The following is a 22,947-nucleotide window of genomic DNA, read 5'->3' on the forward strand; positions in this document are numbered from 1 at the left end:
TACAATACAGAGAGCTGGACGTCCTATAGATCTCTAAAACCAGGCGGCAGTTTCAAAATGCATGTTCCATTATTCCTTGATTGTAAAATCTTAATGGTATACAAACCTAGGAGTTTGTTCTTCGCCCTGTGCAATATATTATCATGCCCGGAGCCAGAAATGCCAGATGCCAGTATATACCTGGTAAATTCTACTCGAGTTGTGAATTTTGTCTGCAGGGGTTTGACTGAACCCTGTTTGATTATCTGGGGAGGAAAGTAAGAGTCAGCTGCCTTCAGCTTCCCGGTCACGAACCCTAAATAGTTCTGCTGGACCAGTAGGGGACACTGTTCCCTCTGGATAATTGCTAACCCGACTCCTCCAGGGGGAGGACAGGGAACCCCCCTTCAGCTAAGATGTCTAAACTGAGATCCTGATTACTTGGTCATTAAGGATCCCACATTCCGGGAAAATCTTACTGAAAGGTGCCATCTCTCTGTGGTCATTAAAAATCCCAGGGCGTTTAACACCCAAGAGTAGGGGTGTAACCCTGGGTCCTGGCCAAATTTCCCATTGGCCCTTTCCCATCATGGTTTCCCAATAATCCCCATCTCTGAACTGGCTTCATCACTCTGCTCTCCTCCCCACTGAGAGCTGGTGTGTGGGGAGCCGACTGGTGCATCATCCAGATGGATTCTGCACACTGGTGGTGGTGGAGGGGATCCCCATTACCTGTAAAGCGCTTTGAGTGGAGTGTAAAGATAAGCGCTCTGTAAATGTAAGCAATTATTATTATAATTTGTAAGAGTTGCAGTGTGAACCCCAATGCTGTAATGTGTGTCCGGGCTAAATTACTGGGCTCCGGGCACAGCAATGGGCAGAATCCTTTATGTTAGGAACTCTGTGATCTTTCAGAAAGAAAAGCTTTTTATCAATGCAAGGGATTATTATTAAATCTATGAGACGCGTATAATCCTCGCTAAAATCTAGACTGCTGACATGTTTTTCTCTTTGAGGCTCGGCTTTTAACGCCCGCAGCTTCTCTCTTTGAGATTCCTGAGACTTCAGATCTGGTCTCTACCGCATCCCCCGCGCTGTGAGCCGGGAACACGGGTGAGAGAGCCGGCCCTTTCCTGAAACCTCGTGAACGTCTTGTTAGTGCTTGAAACAGAAATCGCTTGCAACTGATTCCTGCGGTTTGTCGGCGTCGTTTCATTTCATTTTTAAGTGTTGATTCCACTTTCTGTATTACTTTCCCACTGTCAACTTCCTAAACACTCTTGCTGCGTGACATTAAAAATGTTCTCAGGACGGTTTGCACAACGAAATGAATAGTACCCCTTTAAAAAAGTTAGATTTTCCTTGTTTGTATCAGAGTGAAGCGAAAATGATCGTATTGTGGGTTGCTTAGTACTCGTATCGGAATAGTAGCTTTGCCATCCACTCTAACTCAGATGCTACCTAAAAACATTAACCTTTTATTCAATTACTCTTTACTGCAGCTCAAAAGAATTGAAGGTTTTTCCTTAAAAAAAACAGAAAAAATAAAAGCTTACTTCTGGTGAGGCTTTGAAATGTATGAAATTGTTGTTCTGAAACGAACCATTCTGTGAAATCAAAGTTCTTTCCTCGATGCCAAGAGTATGTGTAAAAATAGCAGATTACTTGAATTGCTTGTATCACCGTAGGTGCATCACCAAAAAAAAAATCAGTAGTAGTAGTAGTAGTAGTAGTAGTAGTAGTAGTAGTAGTAGTAGTAGTAGTAGTAGTAGTTTAACGTCATTATTTTTAAAAAGAAGATGAAACGGACACTCGTGAAATGTAAAGATTGCAATAATAAAGCTGGCTTTCAAACGCAAGCTGTCAGCTAAATTGAGAACAGTTTTAGCTGCGATGAATGATGAGATTCAGAATCAGGTTTAGAACTCCCTATACGGAACACACAACTCTGCCCCCTGCTGGATAGAAGAGGTACAAAACTGATAGGTTGCCAGACGAATTCCCAAGCAGACCACTCGAATTCCCTAGATGAGTACTGTACTTCTGTGAAACCCCACGAAACGTCCAGACTTAATGCTGTGTGTTTACTGTATGCCTTCACTGTGTCTGTAATTCTCTCAAGTTATCTGTAACGGAGGCAACTGGAAAATAATATATTTTATTCTCTCTATCCCGGATGCTGCACATTGGTGGTGGTGAAGGTGAGTCCCCATTACCTGTAAAGTGCTTTGAGTGGAGTGTCTAAAAATGCGCTATATAAGTGTAAGCAATTATAATTAATTATTAGACCAAATCTGTTGTCCAGCAGGGCACTACTTTATCCTACAGCAGTCCATAGCCAGCCTGTGTCACCTGAGTATAAAATGCAAAGCACAAAGACCAGACTCAATCATCCAGTATTTTACAAAAGCTCCTGACCATTTGATTACTACAGAATAATTGTGTTTGCTTTCAGTTCGGGGTCGTGCTTTTTGCACTTACAGTGAGTGGAGCTGTCGGGGGCTAGCGCTTTGTCACAGGCAGATAAGGATTCTCCGTGTGCTGCCTGCGCAACGCCCCCAATACATCCTGCTCATGGAGAAGCAGCCCACTTTCTCTGTGTCACTCGTGGCACACTCTTAGAGACAGCAGGAGCAATGCCCAGCAAGCAGCTGTAATGGCTCCTAAATACTTTACAAGTCTTCGGCCACACTTGCCTCTTCTGGTTCTGCTCTTGGAAACAGCGTTCATACTGGTGTTTTTCTTTTTTGCTTCCTACGATGCAAAAAATCCACCAGACCTCCACCTCTACCCTGGTAAGTTGCAGTTTCGGCACTTTCCTTCTTCTCCTGTGCGAAAAGGCATTAGACAGCTGTTCGACGCACATGCAATTGCTCCCAAGATGCAGAACTGAACGTTACATCCTCGTGCTCTGAGCATCACGCGTTCACTTTCATTCTCAGAATGCTATAAGGTGAGCTACTGACAGTGGTGAAGCCTCTTGTGAGAAGATGTCTCCCCCGGGCAGCTAGTCTGTGGGCATCATTCTAAAGTATATAATGTATCTTGTGATACGTCAGAAGAATTACCACCCAATATGGAGACTACAAGCACTGTGAGGATATTTAAGCTTCTGGCAGATGCCTTTGCATTCTGAGACCTGGTCTTCATTCTCCTGTCTTCCTCACACAGTGAGGAGGAGAAATCAAGCTAAACCGAGCTCTGGAGCTCACACCTGCAGCTATTCGGTCTCCAGTCCAGTCCCCAGTCGTAGATCCTTGCGGTCTTCTGACATTTGCACACTTTTAGCCGTCACCCATGTGAGGCTGTGGAATTAACGGCGGGCTGCTGGCAGGTTTTGTTGGAGCTCTCTGCCCAGATGAGGCGCTGCAGTCAGAATCAGGACAGAGCAGAGCAACAGCAAGCAGGCGATAAGGGTGATGCCTTGCTTCTGTTAACAGGAGAGCGCAGGGGAGTTCACTGCTGTCAGAGCAGATAAGACTCGGGCTTCTGTGATAAAAGGGAATATTCTGCACAGTTGAACACCAAAAACGAAAATGTTTTTCTGAGTTTGGTGTAAACCCAGAACAATGCCATGGGCGTTTTCGGACTCTGCTGCTCTGTGGATGTGTTAGGAAGGGATCAAATCATGCTAAAGATATAATTACATAAAGACAGGGGGGACATCTTCCTGAGTCATTGTCTCCTGTGTTCATGTCAGTTGTTGAACACACCGCCCTTGTGCCATCTAAAGCATTTCAAATTCCTCTTGTTGCAGAAGTAATTTTCCAGAACCCTACTGTGTGTTTTTTTTAGATGTTAATAAGAAGTAGATTTCCCAAGGAGTTTGTTTGACTCCTCTTTCAAAAGCTCTTACTTCATTCCACTACCGACAGAATTCCAAGATGTCCATGTGATGGTGTTCCTGGGTTTCGGCTTCCTGGGAACTTTCCTGGCGCGATACGGGTTCAGCAGCTCTGGATTCAACGTGCTGGTGGCCGCCATGACCGTGCAGTGGGCCATGCTGATGAACGGGTTTTTGTTTGCGTTCGGAAACAGGACAATCGTGGTTAACCTGAGAAGGTAAATGGAACTGAACACACTGAGGCTTTGCAACACAGCACGTCCTCCAAATCTACATAATTTCCCACTAGAAAAATATTTTGCTTCTCTTTTGTTATTATTTTTTTAACTGTGATTGTCACCTAGTTTAGCACAGTGGTGTGACAGCAGTGCCCCCTTAGAGCTCTTGGGTCTTGGGTTTCATTCTGGCCTGAGGCTCCTTCTGTGTGGAGCTTGCATGTTCTTTCCCATGTCCACATGGGCTCCCACCTCCCAAAGACTGTTGGGTAAATTAATCGGAGTCTCTCATTTGTCCATGTGTGGTCAACTGTCCATTACTGGTGTCCCATCCAGGGTGCAGAGTCCGGCCTTAAGACTTCAGACTTGTGCTTCTAGGGTGGGCTGGTAGGTTGTTATGACCCTCACTAGGAATAAGTAGGTTCATGGCACTGGAAGAAGCTTCTAAGTGAAGTGTCTTACTTTTCCTGTTACGTTTCGAAAACACTAGATTGAAAAAGAATAAAAATAAAATGTAGGAATGTAGGTTTCGGAATGATATTAGAGAATGGAGATGTGTCTCCTTCAAACATGCTTGGGATTTTTAAAGATGCTGCATGAGAACTAAAAAAAAAAGTTAATGCATTTGCTAGACAAGGCATCTACAACTCAGATGATCAAATAACATGACATTATGGCAGACAAGTTACTCTTGGATTCTTCATCCAAGCCCTCATCAATCAGTGTGATCGGAGTCTGTCTTTCACCACTTGGTGGCACTGCCTGTGATCTTTATCACAAACATTTTTCCCTCTGATGCTTTTGGACATGTAAGGCAGTATTTCAGGTTCTGTTTACCCCACAAAGCGCTACAAACTGTGCATGTACTGTACAGTGCCATTAGTTGTCTTGTATCGCAAGCTCTAAAGTACTGTGCCTTGACTTCACTAACTGCTGTCTGCCATCAGCCTGGTGACGGCCAATCTGTGTGCGGTCTCAGCCTTTGTCTCTATGGGAGTCGTCTTGGGAAAGACCAGCCCCATCCAGCTGCTGCTCATGGCCCTCCTGGAGGTCTCTGGCTTCATCCTCAACCAGTGGATCCTCCTGAGGTTCCTGGAGGTAATCATTCAGCAACACAATTTCAAGCATTTTAGCAAACTTTGCAAATACCCATTCCTTTATTTTGTTGCCATTCACAACTTGCATCTTTGACATTCCTGTTGCTGTTGCTGTTTTAACTCTTCCTGCCATGAGAGAGGGCGCAAGTGCTTGCAGTTACGCATTGTCTATTTCTAGAATCAGAGCAGCACTGGGAGGATGGTAATTGATAGTAATAGTAGTTGATGTAGCAGATCCTGGTCCCAGAGGACCTCACACCTGTTAAATTTCCTTCCAGCTGAGCTCAGTTGTCTAATTGAAACCTTACTCAAACCAGCAAGCTGCTTGATTGGAACATTTGCAAGTCATAATTCTACTCAGGAACAAGTAATAGGTTTATTCCACGCTAAAAAGAGAAGAAAGAAAACACAAGGTTTCGGCCGTGGAGCCTTCTTGAAGTGTCAACTGTCAACTGACACCTGAAGAAGGCTCCACAGCCGAAGCGTTGTGTTTTCTTTCTTCTCTTTTCAGTATGAAATAAACCTATTACTTGTTCCTTTGCAGCCTACGCATGCTGACGCAGCTACTCACCTGAACTACACAATTCTACTCAGCTGTTTGGGATTTAGTTTTAACTCATATTTAAGACTTCAAGCAGTGTTTTTCTTATGACTGGCGTCCTGTCCAGGTTGTATCCTATCTTGTGTCCACTGTCTGTTGCGTGTGGCTCTGGGTCACTGAGACTCTGTACTGGACATATGACTGGACGGTTGCCTTTTCTTTTTCTGCAGGTAGACCTCACTGAAAGCATCAGGCAGCTCCATGTCTTTGGAACATACTTTGGGGTGATGTTCTCCTGGGCTACTTATCGGCCTGGACTAGAGCCCAGACATGAAAAAGAAAAGTCTGACACCAAGATGGATTTATTCTCAATGATAGGTAGGTGCTTCAGTAACACCCCTCCTTCAAAGGGCACGACTGCCATCATTTGGGAATCATGCCCTTTAAAACTTCAATCACCTGAATCTGATACAGTAGAGTGAGTGTGTGCAGCTCTCCCTGGCCCTGCTGGGGGTTCAATTCCAGTCACGCACAGCGCCACTGACGAGACTCTCTGCGGCAGACTTTAATACCATCTAGATCCAGAGGGGAGTGACATCAATTCTGGAACTGGCTCAATGCAGTGTACCAGCCTGAGGGAGAGGTCTGCAATTACTTCAGAGTCTCGCTCTTATTGGGATTTAAGAATGCAAAACATCAAAGACAAAGCACAATGGGAAGATCTTGTACATCTGAGGCTCAATTCACAATGAACTCTTAAAACTTTTAGAGTTGCAAATGAAATCCCCGTTGGACGTCTCACTTCTCACAGTATCATTCGTTTTCAGGAGGCAACTCGTGCTCAGGCATAACAGTTTGATAAAGACCAAAACTAAAAGTGTTGGTGGTAATTTAAAAATGTTGGTCCGCATCAGTACCAGAAACCACTGAAGCTCAGATAAAAAGAGGCTTATCAATCTAGAGTCATATGAAACAATAAATTATCATCAATTAACATTCATGGCCGAAAATCTAGAATAAAATATTCAAACAAAGAGTCAATACTGGAAACATTGTGCTTTAAAATGAGTTAAGTGACTATGTTATTAAAATCTGAAGAAGCAGTGTTTAAAGCACACAGATTGGTGCACAGAGTAATAACAAATCTAAATGTTTGCTCTAGGGACACTGTTCCTGTGGATGTTCTGGCCCAGTTTCAACTCTGTGCTGATTGAAGACACTGCTCAGAAGATCAGTGCTGTTTACAGCACTTATTTCTCACTGGCTGCAAGCACAGTCGCTGCCTTTGGGTTGTCAGTCCTGACCAGCAAGAAAGGGAAAATAAACATGGTACTCTCCTATCCACAGTTGTACTTGCACTACCCCTAGAAACCTTCCTCTATTTCATTTCTTGTTGCCCAAGATATTCTAGGTGTTCTAGAGCTTCTGTGGTTCCCTGCTCTTACTTTGCTAGTTATCCATTAAAAATTATACCTCTCACAGAGGGATGGGAAGCTTTTCAGAGTCTGTTTTTACCAGATATGCTTAGAATACAAATCATCTTAGTCTGGCAATGTAGGCATGCATCATCTTCTTCTATACACGATAAAGATATGATGCACTTATGACAGGATAATATTATTTTGCAGAAACTGCAAAACATACGAAAGTAAATTTCATCCAAGTGTATAAAAATAATTGTACAAAAGAGTGAAAGCAGATCCTGTTTTGCAGGTGCACGTCCACAATGCTACAGTGGCTGGAGGAGTGGCTGTGGGAACTGCAGTTACAGTCATCCAAGCGCCATGGGTAGCAATGACGATAGGGGTCATTGCTGGACTGACCTCCACTCTGGGGCTGCAGTACATTAAGGTAATGCAGAGAGTGGGTGAGAGATAAAACCCCAGTACGTTTAGTTAATAAATCATATAGGGGCAGGATGATTAGTCAGTGCTGCTGCCTTACAGCTCTTGGGTAGTGGTTTTTATGCTGAACTGGAGGGCCTGCTGTGTGGATTTTACACGTTCTCCACAGCTACTGTGGCCTCCCAGAATTCAAGGGCAGGCTGTCTAGGTGAACTGGTGTCTCTGTGTTGTCCCCCATGTGAACATGTCCTTCCTTGCTCTCGTCGTCTGCCAGGTAAATCTCAGAAAGAGAAAACTCACAGGGCACTGAAGAGGGACTTCTGATGTGTAATGCAACCATGACAGCGTTCATGATTTTCAATTTTGCAAGATTTTATTTATAATGGAAAATATTTTAAAAGAGCTTTAATTTCAATTTTGGATTGCCCAATCTGATCCCTTTGAGTCTGGACCAGTATTCCACGGTTCTTATTCCTAGATTGGTGCGCATGTACGTGCAACTGTTTCTACAAGACAAAGTTTTAAAAATCTTGGCTTTTAAAGCAAAAGAAAAGGCAGAGTCCCAGTTAATTTTGTTGCACGGTTTACATCTTTAAACTCGCATATATTAAAAAACCGTGAATTTTGGCTTAAAACCTGTTCCTTTTGTTTTTCAGCCACGAATGGCCTCTCTATTCCAAGTCCACGATACCTGCGGGGTCCAATATGTCCATGGTATCCCAGGAATCCTGGGCGTCTTTGCCAATATTACCATTCAACTGGCCACCAACAGGACCAGCTTTATACTGTACGTGACACTCCACAACATACTGTAGCGTTCTCGTCATGAAAGCAGGTGAAAAGATACAGGGCTCCAGCGCCTAATCACATTTCATTCTGAGACTTGCCCTGGGTATGTTCATTTATAAGTATCTCCTGTTACCACAAGAATCGAAATGTACAATGAAAAACATACCTGTAAAAAAACTTGTTAAAAACAATTCCAACACAGACGTCGGCCAAGATGACGATCCAGGTTATTTTAGGGTTCAATCAGTTCGTGTTGCATTGAGAGACTTCTTCTCCCAGCTTTCTGTGCTCTCGCCCAGGCTGGTCTCTTTGTTTGAGCCCTTCTTTATCGTCTCTTGCAGCACTGCGAAAGAGGCCGTGTTCCAGCTCACTGCCCTCTCAGTGACTGCTGCTCTCAGCCTCATTCTGGGACTGGGAACGGGTGAGTGATGGAAGATTTGGCTTTGTCAGGTGCAATCCCTTAACATATAGATTAACACCACATGCACACTGCTTGTTAACCGTGTGTGACTATACACACACAGAGAGAGCAAGTTCTCTAGACAAGGTGACAAATCATTTGATGTCTGGTCTGGCCTATTCGGTTGTAAACGGTTAGGTCATACAGAATTGTTATGTCCTTTAACTGTATATTGTGATTCCATGTGCACAGACATACTCCGAATAAAAAAACTGCCTTGGACATTGTTAACGATCAATAATGTTTATTTTTCTACATCAGGTTATCTTTTAAAATGGAACTTTTGGAAGGCACCTCATGATAAGAAGTGCTTTGATGACCAGGCCTATTGGAAGGTAAGGAATAGTGCATTATACCACTTGCATCAGCGATGTCCTTCCTGTGCTACATACTGCGCAGGACCCAGCTGTCGAACACACTGTTCCCAAGCTACTGTACAATTCCGATTTGCCATGAAATGAGAATTACAAGCTATTGCTAAACACAGACCTGTTCTCTCTTACAGTTTCCACACCTGGCGATGAAACTCTAACACAGCTCCAAAGCGGTCTGATGGACTCTTCTAAACTGGAAATGACAATATAACCTTATTCAAGGGAAATATATGTAAATTTTGTATGGAATACATGTATTTTTAGCATATTTTATAAATGCTCACTCTGTTTTCTTTGCTAAAATTGGGTTGCCAGTAGATTCTGATTGCTCTGGCTAGATGTTGCAATGAACTGAGCTTTAGCTAGTTTAGCTAGTATACAGTATGTCCCTGTAATGGAAAGACTGTTCAATCTATTGGAGCTCTGAACATTTGCCTTACTTTCAATGAATGTCTTTACAGTCACAAAAGAACTGAAGTTAAGTTACTTACAAACTTACAAAGACAAAATGTTTCTGAACTTAGCCTACTCAGACAACAAGAGAATTGTGCACTGAGGAACAATAACATTTACACTCATTTTTTTCCCCATTAGGGACATATTCCAATGTTTATTGACAGGCCAAACTAGAGGGCGCCGTCACCACCATCACTGGTGTCTACCATAAGATGCATAGAGCTCTCTCAGACATACTCAGCTGAAATTGAGCTGACACTGCCATTGCACAATAATTATTTAATTATTAATCAGTACTCTTTTCCCTCTCCATGTACACATTTTTTTCATATTTTAATTTTTTTAATTAAATTAAGATCCTTAAATAAAAAACCTAACCCTCAATATTGCACTTTTTAATTGAAGTGCCGAACTGCAAACTTTCACAACACAAGAAGGATATTAATAAAATGTCCCTTTCACAGGTCTCACTTGTTTCTGGATTTTGGTTTTTTATAGAATCTGCTAGAACTATAGCTTATTAAAAGTGAACCCAGATGCTTCTGAACAAATACCACTATGCAAAAATTAGTTATAAACTATAGGGCTCGGCACAATCTATCAAATAAAAATGTCACAAAAAATGTTGCAAGGTTTCAAAGATACCATTTTATTTTGTTTTAAAGGTACGTTTTTACAATCTAAAACATACAGTATATAAAAGTTACATTCACTAACTGTAAAAGCTGTAAGTCTCCATTAATGTGTGCAATACGTTTAAAAACAACAACCATCAACCCTCCCAATTTTAAACAGCAGGCTAACGTATGCAACATTTCCTCGGTAGGCCAATAACTAAACATCTTAATCCAGCTTTGCCTTCACATATCAATAAGAATACAATATCCATGTATAATGTGTACCTTTTAAAAAAACTAACAAATTTAGCCTCATCTTTAGTGCTTTACTGAAGACCCTAATAGCTAAAAAAAAGCATAACTGTCAAGTTTCTGAAAGAATCTTAGCAGAGAACAGCAAAGTAGAATTTAAAATGTCAGTTTCATAAGGAAACATTTCTTTCAAGACAAAATTACAGAGCTTTACTATTTCAGCAGCAGATTCATGGGGTAACATGAACCTTTTGGAGCAGGCTAAATCTTTCCTCTCCCCCAAACTGAAAACAAACTGCAACATTAAAGCATGACAGCTCAGAGGTCTAGAAATTGTGCTTCCTTTGAAAAACCACAGTGTGCCTCTTGTAAGAAAGTTAAAAATATCATGAAAATGTGTTATCTTAAAGTTATGATGAGAAAATAATTTGGTGATATAAAAAGGACATTCTGTACTGCTCCAACAAGGAAAACAAAACATTAAAATAGGACTTAACCAGCTTTGGCATCCCAAAATTTAGAACTTTGAAAATAAAATAGTTCCATTTTACTGTTATTTGCAAATCCTACAATGTTGTATACACAAGATTTCTGAGGCATTTTAGATTTTTTTTAATCCTTGAGGAAACAAAATAATTGCAGCTATATCCATGTCAGTATCAATTCTTATTATTATCAGACCAAACTGTTCAAATGCCTTTGTAGGTAGTGTCCAGAAAAGAAGTCTGAAGTGGTTTGCAAGTTACTGAACAGACTGCCACTTTCAGACTAAAAACAAAGATCATGCCTGTACTATTAGGAGTGTTTCTGAGTACAGAAAACTATCCCCCAAAATAAACTTCCCTACATCTAGAATGAACATGCATATTGCCAGCAAACCCCAAGCATGCTATGTTCATGTTTTTGGAATAAAGGGTGAAAGATGAACATAAGTTGCAATACATTTAAAACTGAGAACAGGAGGCACTGCTTTATCCAGATAGACGTAGGGGTGTGGAACAAGATACTCAGCCATGTTGTTGAAGCCGATACCCTGGGTTCTTTCAAGAAACAGCGGCATACAATCTGCAGATCAATGAACTACTACCAAACTGGAAGAATCAGCATGCAAGAAAGGACAAACACTTAAAAGCCCAAGCACCTGAAAGACCACTGACTCTGCAAACAATGGCAGCAGAGGTGTGCCCATGAAGGGCTCAGCCAGTAAATGCACTTCTGGACTGACCTCTGCGGTTTAGGTGTCATGGGTTCGAGCCCCGATCACAGCTGGTGTGAAATTGGGATCAGTCAGGTTTCCAGCACAAACAGAGACTCCTGTGACCTGGGGGGCAGCTGCAGGGGTGGCAGCATGATGACATCACTGGGCAGCGGATTGGCAAGTCAGGAAACGAATGGCTCTTACAGGTGGGCGTGTCTTAACCAAGGCACCAGCATGTCTTATTCTCCCAAGAGAGCAAACAGGAGTTATTGCCAGTTATTGCCAGGAGTTATTGTCTTTAAACAACACATTCCAAATTAGGTGGAATTCACATCTAAAATAAAGGGGCAGAAAAAATACACCAACATGTTGTCTATTCCAGGGAAAAGCACATTCAAAGTTCTTAATAATTTTCCTGCTTTCAGGAAAGGATAAGTAAGTTAGTAGATGATGAGTAATATTAATCAACTAAAAGGTTGAGTTTGTCTGTTTTTATGACCTGCATGAATCGATCACAGTTCAGTGTTCCAGTTTCAAGGCATTAGTGTGTCTGGAGTATAAATTGTTTTTTTATAATGGGAAATTTGCCAAAGACAAATGCTTTTCTGCTTGTGTCTGTACACGCCTTTATTAGTGTAAGCGATATAAAAAGAGCAGTGGAGGACAAAGCAGCACACCTAATGTTGTGTAAACTGACACCATGCTATAGTTTCAGAAAGTGAGTATCTGGGTTACCACACCAATTATAGAGGTAACAGGTGTACAGCATTTATAAAACAGTATGAAACAATAAGCACATAAGAGAGGGGGGAAAAAAAGACGGTCAGGAGGGGAAGTACAGAACATTACTGCCATAAGTCTTCAGTGCGGCCAAATTTGAACACCAGGCCCCTAAGAAAAGAAACAAAATGGAGTATTCTTACTTAATGAACAGAAGCAGCGTACTAACACACATAATACACAGACTTCTCAGATTTCAGACTATGTGTACCAGCTGTTGTGCTGTAAATTTGTGGTTTTGTGGCCCAGTAGGAGGCACTCTTTGCTGTGGACAGGGCTCTCCGAACCCATGCTCCTCTACGCCATCATGACTGGAAACACTATGCTGTACAAGATGCTGTCCTATTGGACAAAACATTGAACTGAGGTCCTGACTACCTGTCATTAAAGATCCTAAGGTCCCGTTTCTAAAAGCAGGGGTGTAAACTTCAGTGTCCTGGATAAACTCCTCTGGCCTCCCTGAAGGTTCCAGTTAATTCAACTGGTCAATTTCTCAATTTTACACCTGAGGGGCTACTGGTGCAGAATGGCTGCTATACCCCAGGGGGTAAATGATATGTAACATGCAATATTCATTCAAGAAATGATTCAACCCTGAACAAGTCACGGTTAAACTGCAACTACTTATACTCCTGCAAAGGCAGTAATCACTGTTTGCACCACTTTCTATCTTCAAATGTCTACTGAACATAATGTAAGCCAATGGGATGCAAACAACCAATCTCCTGAAGCCCTTGTGTACAGAGCCCCTGGGAGCCACTCAGACACCAGCCCGTCAGAGCAGAAAGGTTCAATTTACCTCGAACCTGCGATCTGAGGCTCCTGACACAAGATTCATAGGAAAACACTCACCCAAAGAAAATAAACGCATTTTGGAAGAACACTGCAATACCGGGATAAACCACTGGCTTTTCTAGAAGACAAAATAAAACATTAAATCACACATACATGTATGTAAATGCATAAGAGCAAATGATTGTAATGTTTGATATGAAGCTCATTTTTTAGGTGACTGAATCGGATTACCAAATATAATCGTCATTCCTTTAATTGAGTGCAGTTCAACCTACAAACAAGACATTTCCATTAACATTTTCCCCAAATGATTGACATTTGCACCCACTTATACAGCTGGGCATTTAACTGGAGTCATTTGAGTGAAATTTCTCTCTCTGGGGTATACCAGCAGTGCCCTACTCAGGATTTGCACTCTTACTATTGCTGTCTGTCAGCCATGGGTTACTGAATACATTAAACTGTTCTTATTACCTTCACGCTTGATGTAGTAGGATTCAACGGAAAAAGCTACTTTATCTTAAAGAACATACACTCTAAAACCATGCTTACTGAGCTCCATTTCCCTTCTGCACATTACACAGAGCCTCCATGTGTTCAGACTGTCAGGCATGATAAGTTTTTGAATTTTGAAATTGAAGACTGCAAACCACTACAGTAACAGTATTCACTATGCATCACAGCTCATAAGAAAACACAAACATTTTTTTTCCCGTAACCGCATTGACTTCATGCTTGGATGAAATGGGATCCAATCAAAAAAGCAACTTTTACTTAAAAAAGGAGCACTTACGTGGCACCACATACCCCCCAAAGAGAATCCACATGGAGGCGATGAGAGAGCCGAAGGCCAGCATGAAGCCAATGAAAAGCCAGACACGGGCTCCTGGGACACACAAGACACAGGCTCAACACTGGGGACGGTCTGGGCAGTGAATAATCGTTCATCTCAGCCTCAGAGGCCTCTAGAGCATCAGACTCTGATCACGTGAGTGAAATTTCATTTCCCATGACAGTAAGGTCCAGCCCCGGTTTTGGAAGACCCGACTGGCCACATGCTCTCCAGGTCTCTCTAAAGCATCAGCCCCCGAAGAGCTGGAAGGAGCAGGAAAACCGGTCCAACCGAGTCACCAGTGAGCTCTGAGTGTCGACTTAAAAAGGAAAGCTGGTGACACACAGGCCCCCCAGGACCAGACCTGGAGCACAGTGCAGAGAGTGAAAGGCCAAAACTCCATTCTTTACGTTGTCTGTAATGTGGGCTGAAAGCCACAGGGGGCACTGCCGAGACCAACAAACTGATCCTGGTCCTCATCGAATGAGCCTCAGTTCAACCCGGTTATTGAAATGAAAAATACAGACAGGAAATTTAATATTCCTATTTTGAACACTTGATTCTTGAAACAGGACAGGAAAAAGTAGACAGATGTTCAGGCCAAGGGTACAACTACAACGAGAAAACCGGACATACCTGTCTGACCCAAGCATCCTTCACTATAGCTGTCTCCACGCACCTGGCCATTGGAGACAGCATTGATCCTGAAAGGGGAGCACATAGACCATCAGTATGTAGTGTGAAACAAAGGTCTGACAGGCAGGGAGTCACAGCTATAGAATATGGTGTAATTACATGGCAAAGTATCCTTCCCTAGAGCTTTAACCTGCTGGAGGCTAGCCAGTATCTTCAAAATTATTATTGTTCAGCTGTTCAAAAGTCTTCTTTCAAGAAAGTAAGGATGGGGATGTCTTCCTTGACACGACTCCATTCTGTAAAGGCAGGTGAAGGTGCTCATTTCACTTTTTCATAGGTGTCACATCGGTGATATGAGGAAGTCTATGCTATCAACAGGATGTGGTCTCTCATGCGTGTAAACCTAAAATAGGATCTGAACCTGTGGAAGTTTTATAACAAATACACAATGCAGAAAATGCGGTTTGGCACAGGTCACACTCTCTATTTTACAATTTGAAAACAAATTGCTCAGTTTCTGCCTGAAGCTCTCACTCGACATTTTTTTCACCAAACACGAGACGATGTGTGCCTGGAAACATGGTGAACAGCACCATGTGGATGGAAAGAACGGTCACACAGTTATAACTTCCTCTTCAAGGCTCCGATGTCATAGCATCTCATGTGTTAAGCTACAGTTCTATTATTTCTATTGCCACATTATAAATATACTAAAGGGTACAACAGCTGTATCCCCACCTGGGATGTGAACCCACAACCTTAGTTGATTCAGTGCCTTAACTGCACTGACAAGCTGCTTGAGTGGAATAGTTGCACGTTTCCTTTTCCACTTAAAGGACTGGTATATTATGTTACATACCTCCAACCTGTTTTGAGTACTGAAAAACTATCAGACACTTTAAATTTAAATGAATCCTATTATTAGGTCAATGAAGAGTTCACCTGTGTGACTAGAGCACATCAGCAGCTGTGTGGGCCTGCAGGACCAGCACTGGGAACCCCTGTAACACTGTATTAACATCATACACATGCCAGGTACTTCTTACAGTGGAAAAACACACACCAGCTCCCGGGACTTACATTAGAAATGCGATGGTTGCTATTACCCCACATGTGTGGTAGGAATGGTTGAACACATCCTGGGAGGGATACTTGACTGCTGCATCAATGATGATCCACCATCCTGTGAAAAACTGCATAAAACAGGTGTTCTTTCTTTAATAGAATGCACATTAATCTACTACCAGTATCACACCTTATGACATCATTAAAAATGTACCACACAGCAACAAGCACATTCAGAGCCTACATCTTAAACAAAAAAATTCAAGAGGTTAGAAAATGGATGTATGATGGATAATCTTGATCAACATTTCTTCTCTTTAAAACACAGTTTGAACATCTGTTAAAAAAGGTCTTTTTAACAGAGAAAAGTTATTTTAAATCGGACACGTACTGTAAATAATCTGGTTTGCAAACAGAAATGTTTTGACACCACTGTTAAGAAAAAGTTTAGCATGAAGAGAGCCCGGCTCTGTGTCATTTACAGTAGAGAAGAAGGAGAGGCGGGGAAGGCATGCAGTTTGTGCCTGTGACCACCCATCACCTACCAGTACTCCAGCTGCTATTGAGGCCACAGTATTCCTCTTCTCGCCCCAGTCCACACACTCACACTCGCCACACCGGATGTTATCCAGAAACCCAGACATGCTTCAGAGCTGCAGCAGGACAAGGAATTAATAAGATACATAAGACAGGTCACAGACGACAGAAGGCCCTTCGGCCTGTGTAGCTCATCCAGTCCGTTCTGTAAAAACGGCCAGAACGCTGGCGTCAACCACATGGGTGAGCAGCTCTTTCAACACACTGCCACAACCCTTTGGGTAAGGAACACACACAATAACATACGCATGCAGTACATCTCAACATTACACAGATGCCCACAGTGTTTTAGGATTCGTATGCATTTCTGAAAACACAGATTTTCATGGGCCAAGCTTGAATGGGATACACTGACTGCATAAGGGTTATTTCAGCAAACTTATGCTTTTATAGCTCAACTTGGTATCCAAGGGTAGGAATACAATCACTATATATGCTCCATTTATACATACTATATATATATAATCACTTAATATGTACATAAAACACCCACACCCCCATCACCACATCACCACTAAAAAGCAACAATTTTACAGATTTCAGAAGGGATGATACTGTTTACTGCACAACTATTTCACGTACAAACGCCTTTGCCAGCAAAACAATTCTGAAAGAGCAGCAAACGTCGCTGTTGCTTAGGTTGGGCTAAACGTTTAGGACAGAAGTTTCACTCGGATAGGATTAAATTATTGACCTTGAATGACAATTATCCTAGATTTCCTCGACTGAACTGACATAAGATTTAGCAATGCTAATGTTACTAATAAGAATGTATTAAACCACTAACAGAGACTACACTAACAGAGACAAGAGAATACTCCGAGGTCATCTGACTGACGGTTGATTTCGATGACAATAAGATGTGCTTTAAAATACACGTTTTGAATGCCATTTTTACCCAACGGAAAAACGTCAATAATTAAAGCAAATATTTCAAGATGAGATTTCAGCACATATTTCGACCTACAAAAACAGCTCTGACACCGAGTTGGAAATTATGCTTCGCTGTTCGTGAATACTTCGCATGCACACGACTAATATATTTTAAATGCCTGTAGGTTGAGGATGAATACATCATGAATTCGTTTTATCCGGTAAAACACAAAAAAGATTAACAAATCACACACACGGTATAATGCACCTCCCCAATTCTTGTACTTACAGTGTAAGTCACGGGACTTCCCAGCTTTATTACAATTTTATGTCTAACCCAGACAAAAACACAGTAGCCTTTTGTTAGTCAAAGGGAAAGAACGACACTAGCAACCTAGCGTCACTCACATATACATACTTCCGGACAATATAACCGTAAAGCTTTATGGGTGACGTAGTTCAACAAAGGCGCTAGCTCCGGCACACGAAACGGGAAGTTTATGTTAAGCGAACTACAACCCCCATCATATCTTAGTACACGCAGCTGGCAGTGTAACGAAAAGGAAACTGCGACACTGACACTAAGAAAACACAGGAATCTGAAAAAGACATTTGTATTTTCACATAATCTGTTGATGACATTGCTCGTCCACCGCAGAAAACGATAGGGGGTGAAGTCTATATTACATATTAGGTAAACACAGTAAAAAAAAACTTTTCTCTTTTGGTATTACTCTCATCGACCATACTTTGTCAAAGATAAAGTGCTTAAGCCTTACGAAAACCTTGGCAACACAAAACAAAACCATCACAAGGATCGGGGAACCAGACAGTGAATGAGGGGGTGTTGCCCACGTACCAGGGGTATTTGCAATATTTACCCTTTTCGTTCTCGGTTCGACTGTATTTTTCCACGAGTTGCGCATGCTCAGTGAGGATTCAAGTAATTAGAGCTGCCCTGTGCTATACAGTAGCTACAATAATGCAGGAAAATGACCAACTCTGTCTAGCGGCCCAATTGTTAAATGAAGAGGGCAGATTGTTCACATGTACAGAATTTTTGGAAAAATGTACGATTCCCATCATTCCCCGTGAATATGCTATAGTCTTTGATGCTATTCCTATGAAAGTGGTGAGGCTGTTTAGAGTTTCACCTCTCTTCTACTTCTTCCGGAGTCCTGATACTCCTCGTCTATCTTTTGTTCTCTCAGTCTTTAGATTGACCCGTTTCCCTCTCTCCCTGGCACCTGAAGAAGGCTCCACAGCCAAAATGTTGTGTCTCTTTTCTTTTCAGCACGGAATAAACGTTTACTTGTTCCTTTGCATTCTTATTCATCAGCGCAGGTATTGCTTTATTGTACAGTTCATGCTCCTAGGTCTGGGGGTAGAGTCTGACAAGGTATCTGGATCCATATTACAGCACTTTTAACCAATACTTGAACTGAATTGATTATTAGTTATTTGTCTAAGCCTGGTGCAGCGGATCACTTTATAATAATATGATAACTGCATTGGCCTGGAATCCAGGGACTGGATTTGTAGGTTCTGAAGAGCTGCAACCACTGTATGAGTAAACTTCAACAGCATCACATGATTTAAATGGCTTTATGCAGAAAACTCAAATGTGCACTTCTTAACACAATGCAATATAAATCAGAACACAGTAAAAAATTATTTTATTGTTAAAAAAAATACACATTTTGTTACAAGTTTCAGGGGAGATATCTGAAATTAAAGTCAAGTGTAGTGATTGATGAAGGGTATCCAGTCCTGGTCCTGGAGGGTTTTGTTGTCATCTTGCACCAGCATCTCACAGAATAGTAGACATATAGCTGAGGTGAAATGAAAACCCGAACACACAACGAACCCCTAGACCCCTAGATTGGACACCCCTGTAATAGGCAGTACCATTAAAAAAATCTCAACGTGCTACTTTGCATTTATATCTTCATGCTAATTGCAGAACACAGCTTTTAAAAGTCATTTTACTTCAGGAATTACATTATAGATCACAGATTTCAGGCTGAACATATTCCTCTACTACATTTACAGGACATAAAAAATGTCTCAACAGCAAAGCCTATATAAATGCAATTAAAGAATATTTTACCACAAGATAGATATTTTATACAGGCTATTGAAGCACGACAGTTGGTGTAGTCAGGTCTTCTATTAACACCCATAATGTGATGTATCAATTGAATTATGACTTCATTTTTAATCTTTACCATTCTTTATTTTTCTTATCTTTATTTTTAAGCAACGTTTTTAATAAAGCGATTTCCCAGGAGATTAATTAATGAGGGGGAAAGATAAGAGAATAGAAAACAGGACTAACATGATGACAGGCCATAAACAGAATGAGGTTGGGCAACAATGTGGATGAAGTAATGTGCACCTTAGTTTCCTACAGAAGCTTATCATGCTTTAAGATTCAAGCCATCCTGTTCTCAACCTCCGAGTGATGCAGGATATCACAGGACAAAGCCTGGGTATGTCATGTGCTGTCAGTTTCAGCAGGTGGAATCTAAAGAAACTGGATTTGCAAAGCATATTAAAAAAAAACAACTGTGCAACCATACACAGGTTTAACAATGGCATATTTGGCCACTTGGATTGAGACCAACAACAGTGGCAAGTCTAGATTTTTTGTGTGGAACATACTGTATAGAACATCAGTTGGAATGTAGGACTTCATTTTCCTTCTAAGCTCTAAGTCTTGACAGGTGTTTCCTCTCAGATGTCCAAGTAGGTTCTTTCCAAGTGCCTGAGATAATCAGTTTCTAATGGAACCTTTTATTCTGCGCTATGGAAGCAGCTAGTAATCAAATGAAAGGAAAAACTATTAAGTGCTTGATATTTTCTGCTACGAAGTGAGCATTTATAGAAATCTCCTCATATCCATTGTAAACGTAGTGTGCATTCAGATGGTCAATATCGGCCTGCGTTAAAAATGTAATAAGAATATCCGCAATATTAAATCTATCTATAAGTTGGTTACTTAAGAACGATTATAAAAAACTATTTGATTTACATATCTGTACTTACAGACTTGACATTCTGAGAAAAATTCAAGTTTTTGATCATGTGTTAAAACTGTTTCTCACTTATAAGACGTCATCTGATTTAAATTTAAATTCCTCAAGTGAGGACTGTGCCCTGTAGGATCTAGGGTTTAACTCCTATGGTAGCCAGTGCCAACACTCTGACCCTAAGACCCAGGGAAATATTAAAAGAGCCCCAGCATTTGAAGAGCAGCTGCAAGAGACAGCAGAATGACTCCAAAGTATCCAATGTAACCATAGGCCCCTCTCATTCTCTTCTCTGGGTCTGGTAAGGAAAAGGTAGAAACGATTAGTGCAGAATTCCATTGTAACTGAAACTACATATTTTAGAGTTGAGATCTACCATTGCTAACGTGCAGAAGTAGTGTCTTACCCCCAGTGTAGTATCCCCAGGCGTATGAAAATCTGCTGGTGACCCAGATTGCGCCAAGCACAGAGGCTACCACCTAATAAAATAAAAATACGAAGATACGCTGACATCAGAGACGAAGGGGGGAAGAGGGATTTGCAGGAGCTGACCAGTATAATCATAACAAAAAAGTACTGGATGACTTGGTGCCTTCAACTGTGCTTCAGCTCCAGATTTTGACTGTGTGTGTAAACTTGAAGCAGATTGTCTAAGTTCAGCAGGAAGTGAAATCCATTAAATGGTTCTCAATTGGTGTGAAAGACAATCTCTAGGGCATGTCACCCAAGTGTGTAATGAATTAGTTAATATTATTAGAATTTATATACAGTTTATCAACACGTCTTGCAGAGTAGGGAGAAAATGGCGATTCCTTGAAGTCTGACGGATCAGCCAGAAGGGCCAGCGGTCAGGTGCCAAGCACTGAGTTTAGGTGCAATCGCCTGCTTCCCCAATAACTAACGATATCCAAATGAGAAGTCATAGGCCACTCATGCACATGGTACCACACTGCCAAATCGAGTGGCAGACACGGACTAATTCAATGAGTCTCAAACCCTTGTGTCATGACTTGGTGTTTCGGGGTATTTCAACAAGAGGTGCGTGGTACTTACAGGGTAAGCAAGTCCAGATATGAACTGGAAGATCAGCCACTGCGGGAAGACCTCCAGCGTGTTTTGGTGGGCTCTTTGAATGCAGTTGAACAGCTGCTCCTTGTCGCTGTACATAGCCGGGTACTGCAAACACCGGAAGCAGAGCACGTCACGCGACACGGCGGGGGACACAGGACACTGGACACGCGTGAGATCTGACGACAGAGGAATCCTAACGCTCAGCACGCGGAGCGGAGACAAACCCTCCGGTTTACACACCTGAAGAAGGCTCCACGGCCGAAACGTTGTGTTCTCTTTCTTCTTTTTTTCAGCATGGAATAAACCTATTACTTGTTCCTTTGCAGCCTACGCATGCTGACGCAGCTACACACCTGAACTACCTCCGGTTTACAGTCCGTCGAAGGAACAATGTAGTAACTTTGAAGAGTTTAACTCTAGCGTCCTCTCGCCTTAGCATCGCGCTAGGATGCCGGGGACTTCAACGAAAAGTTTACATCTTTCTACAAAGACCCATCTAAAATGCAAAGTCCGAAATCTGTGTTGTGTATTAGAAACGTCTGAGTGATTTTTGATTGTCCCCAGAAAAACAGCCTACAGCCTAGCTGTAATGCAATAAAGCACCGCATGAGTTTGGTTTTCCTGTGACATGACATGGTGACATTCCATGTTTGTAGTACAATGGGGGAAAACTGCTTCAGTGATCTTTTTATTTGCATGTCGCTCATTTCTGCATTAAAAAAAAACATTGGAAACCAGCTCGGTGCAATATTTACATTTTTCTGATAGGGTAGTTTTTATTTGCAATTCAAAGCGATTCCCCGACTGATAAATATTGTGCTGGATTTTATTTATCTTTACCACCAAGCGATCGAACTCTCTTTATCTATCAGGGTTGCAATTTCACTTGAACATTGCGGGGGTTCTTCAAAGCTAAACTCCGCCGATTTGTACTCAGCTATGCTCAGGTTTCAGGTTATGGTCATCTAAAAAAAAAAGCCAGAATCGTCCGGAAAGCAACCCGAAACGCGTTATTTTAACAGAAGTCCGATTCTGACTTGGGTTATAGTAACAGTGTGGCGATGAGGGAGTTCAGTTGTTGCAGAGTCATGCTGACTATGCCACCTTATGCAAACCACTAGACAGCGAAAGCTATTACCTTGACGCCGTATTTCTTCCTCGCTTGCACGACTTGGATGCTGAGGTAAAACAGCATGATCCAGCTGTAGAAGAAGGTCAGGATCACGTAGGCAAAGCTCGCTGGGAGGACGTCTGGTATCGCCATGGTGCTTCGCAAAACAAGCCTGGCAGGACGATCGCCTTTCTGCAAGAAGAGCAGGTCGGCAGGGAGGGCGCGCGGCAGAGTTGTGTAATATGGAATGAAAGGTCGCTCGAGCACCCCCTGTCTCGCGATGAGACGCTTTCCAGACCCACCGTGTTCCTGGAAAACCGCAAATGCACAGAACGGGGGGTGGGGGGAAGGGGCGAGTTTTTACCAGTTTTTCTTGCCTTACAGTTCGCGTGTTTGTGGTTTTCCGTTTTTAAAGCGATTGTGCACCGCCACAACAGCGCCCAGCCCACCCCACCCGATTGTGCCAACATTGGACATATTTGTTTGTAA

At 42.0% G+C, this 22,947-nt stretch overlaps 3 protein-coding genes across 3 annotated transcripts; 1 reads left to right on the top strand and 2 right to left on the bottom strand.

Moving 5' to 3' along the window:
* Window positions 1-2,546: 2,546 nt before the first annotated feature.
* On the top strand, window positions 2,547-10,226 carry rhd (Rh blood group, D antigen). The gene is made up of 10 exons (XM_088602650.1): window positions 2,547-2,774; window positions 3,855-4,041; window positions 4,986-5,136; window positions 5,907-6,054; window positions 6,839-7,005; window positions 7,390-7,527; window positions 8,177-8,307; window positions 8,651-8,730; window positions 9,031-9,104; window positions 9,275-10,226. Exons 1-10 carry the CDS (start codon window positions 2,636-2,638, stop codon window positions 9,299-9,301), a joined length of 1,242 nt encoding a protein of 413 aa, XP_088458776.1. The 5' UTR covers window positions 2,547-2,635; the 3' UTR covers window positions 9,302-10,226.
* tmem50a (transmembrane protein 50A) lies at window positions 10,225-17,688 on the bottom strand. The gene is made up of 7 exons (XM_088602651.1): window positions 17,534-17,688; window positions 16,320-16,427; window positions 15,790-15,902; window positions 14,710-14,777; window positions 14,035-14,127; window positions 13,299-13,359; window positions 10,225-12,557 (listed from the first exon to the last, which is right to left on the bottom strand). The coding sequence occupies exons 2-7, from the start codon at window positions 16,416-16,418 to the stop codon at window positions 12,512-12,514; spliced, it is 480 nt and encodes a 159-aa protein (XP_088458777.1). The 5' UTR covers window positions 16,419-16,427; window positions 17,534-17,688; the 3' UTR covers window positions 10,225-12,511.
* Window positions 17,689-18,903: 1,215 nt separating this feature from the next.
* mgst3b (microsomal glutathione S-transferase 3b) lies at window positions 18,904-22,807 on the bottom strand. Its single transcript, XM_088602652.1, has 4 exons — window positions 22,486-22,807; window positions 21,330-21,452; window positions 20,683-20,755; window positions 18,904-20,574 (listed from the first exon to the last, which is right to left on the bottom strand). The coding sequence occupies exons 1-4, from the start codon at window positions 22,609-22,611 to the stop codon at window positions 20,474-20,476; spliced, it is 423 nt and encodes a 140-aa protein (XP_088458778.1). The 5' UTR covers window positions 22,612-22,807; the 3' UTR covers window positions 18,904-20,473.
* Between the last annotated feature and the right edge of the window lie 140 nt (window positions 22,808-22,947).

The sequence above is a fragment of the Lepisosteus platostomus genome, chromosome 13 (genome assembly GCF_059453375.1).
Source record: "Lepisosteus platostomus isolate fLepPlt1 chromosome 13, fLepPlt1.hap1, whole genome shotgun sequence".
Lineage (NCBI taxonomy): Eukaryota > Metazoa > Chordata > Actinopteri > Semionotiformes > Lepisosteidae > Lepisosteus > Lepisosteus platostomus.

Excerpts from the sequence above, each read along its gene's own strand:
- tmem50a (XM_088602651.1), bottom strand. The coding sequence starts at position 16,418 with ATGTCTGGGTTTCTGGATAACATCCGGTGTGGCGAGTGTGAGTGTGTG. Across the intron at positions 14,128-14,709 it reads AGGATGCTTGGGTCAGACAG|GAGCCCGTGTCTGGCTTTTC; the intron begins GTATGTCCGGTT and ends TGTGTGTCCCAG. Across the intron at positions 12,558-13,298 it reads AATGCGTTTATTTTCTTTGG|GGGCCTGGTGTTCAAATTTG; the intron begins GTGAGTGTTTTC and ends TTCTTTTCTTAG.
- mgst3b (XM_088602652.1), bottom strand. The coding sequence starts at position 22,611 with ATGGCGATACCAGACGTCCTCCCAGCGAGCTTTGCCTACGTGATCCTG. Across the intron at positions 20,756-21,329 it reads TATCTGGACTTGCTTACCCT|GTGGTAGCCTCTGTGCTTGG; the intron begins GTAAGTACCACG and ends TTATTTTATTAG. Across the intron at positions 20,575-20,682 it reads CTGGGGATACTACACTGGGG|ACCCAGAGAAGAGAATGAGA; the intron begins GTAAGACACTAC and ends TTTCCTTACCAG.
- rhd (XM_088602650.1), top strand. The coding sequence starts at position 2,636 with ATGGCTCCTAAATACTTTACAAGTCTTCGGCCACACTTGCCTCTTCTG. Across the intron at positions 2,775-3,854 it reads AGACCTCCACCTCTACCCTG|AATTCCAAGATGTCCATGTG; the intron begins GTAAGTTGCAGT and ends CACTACCGACAG. Across the intron at positions 4,042-4,985 it reads ATCGTGGTTAACCTGAGAAG|CCTGGTGACGGCCAATCTGT; the intron begins GTAAATGGAACT and ends GTCTGCCATCAG.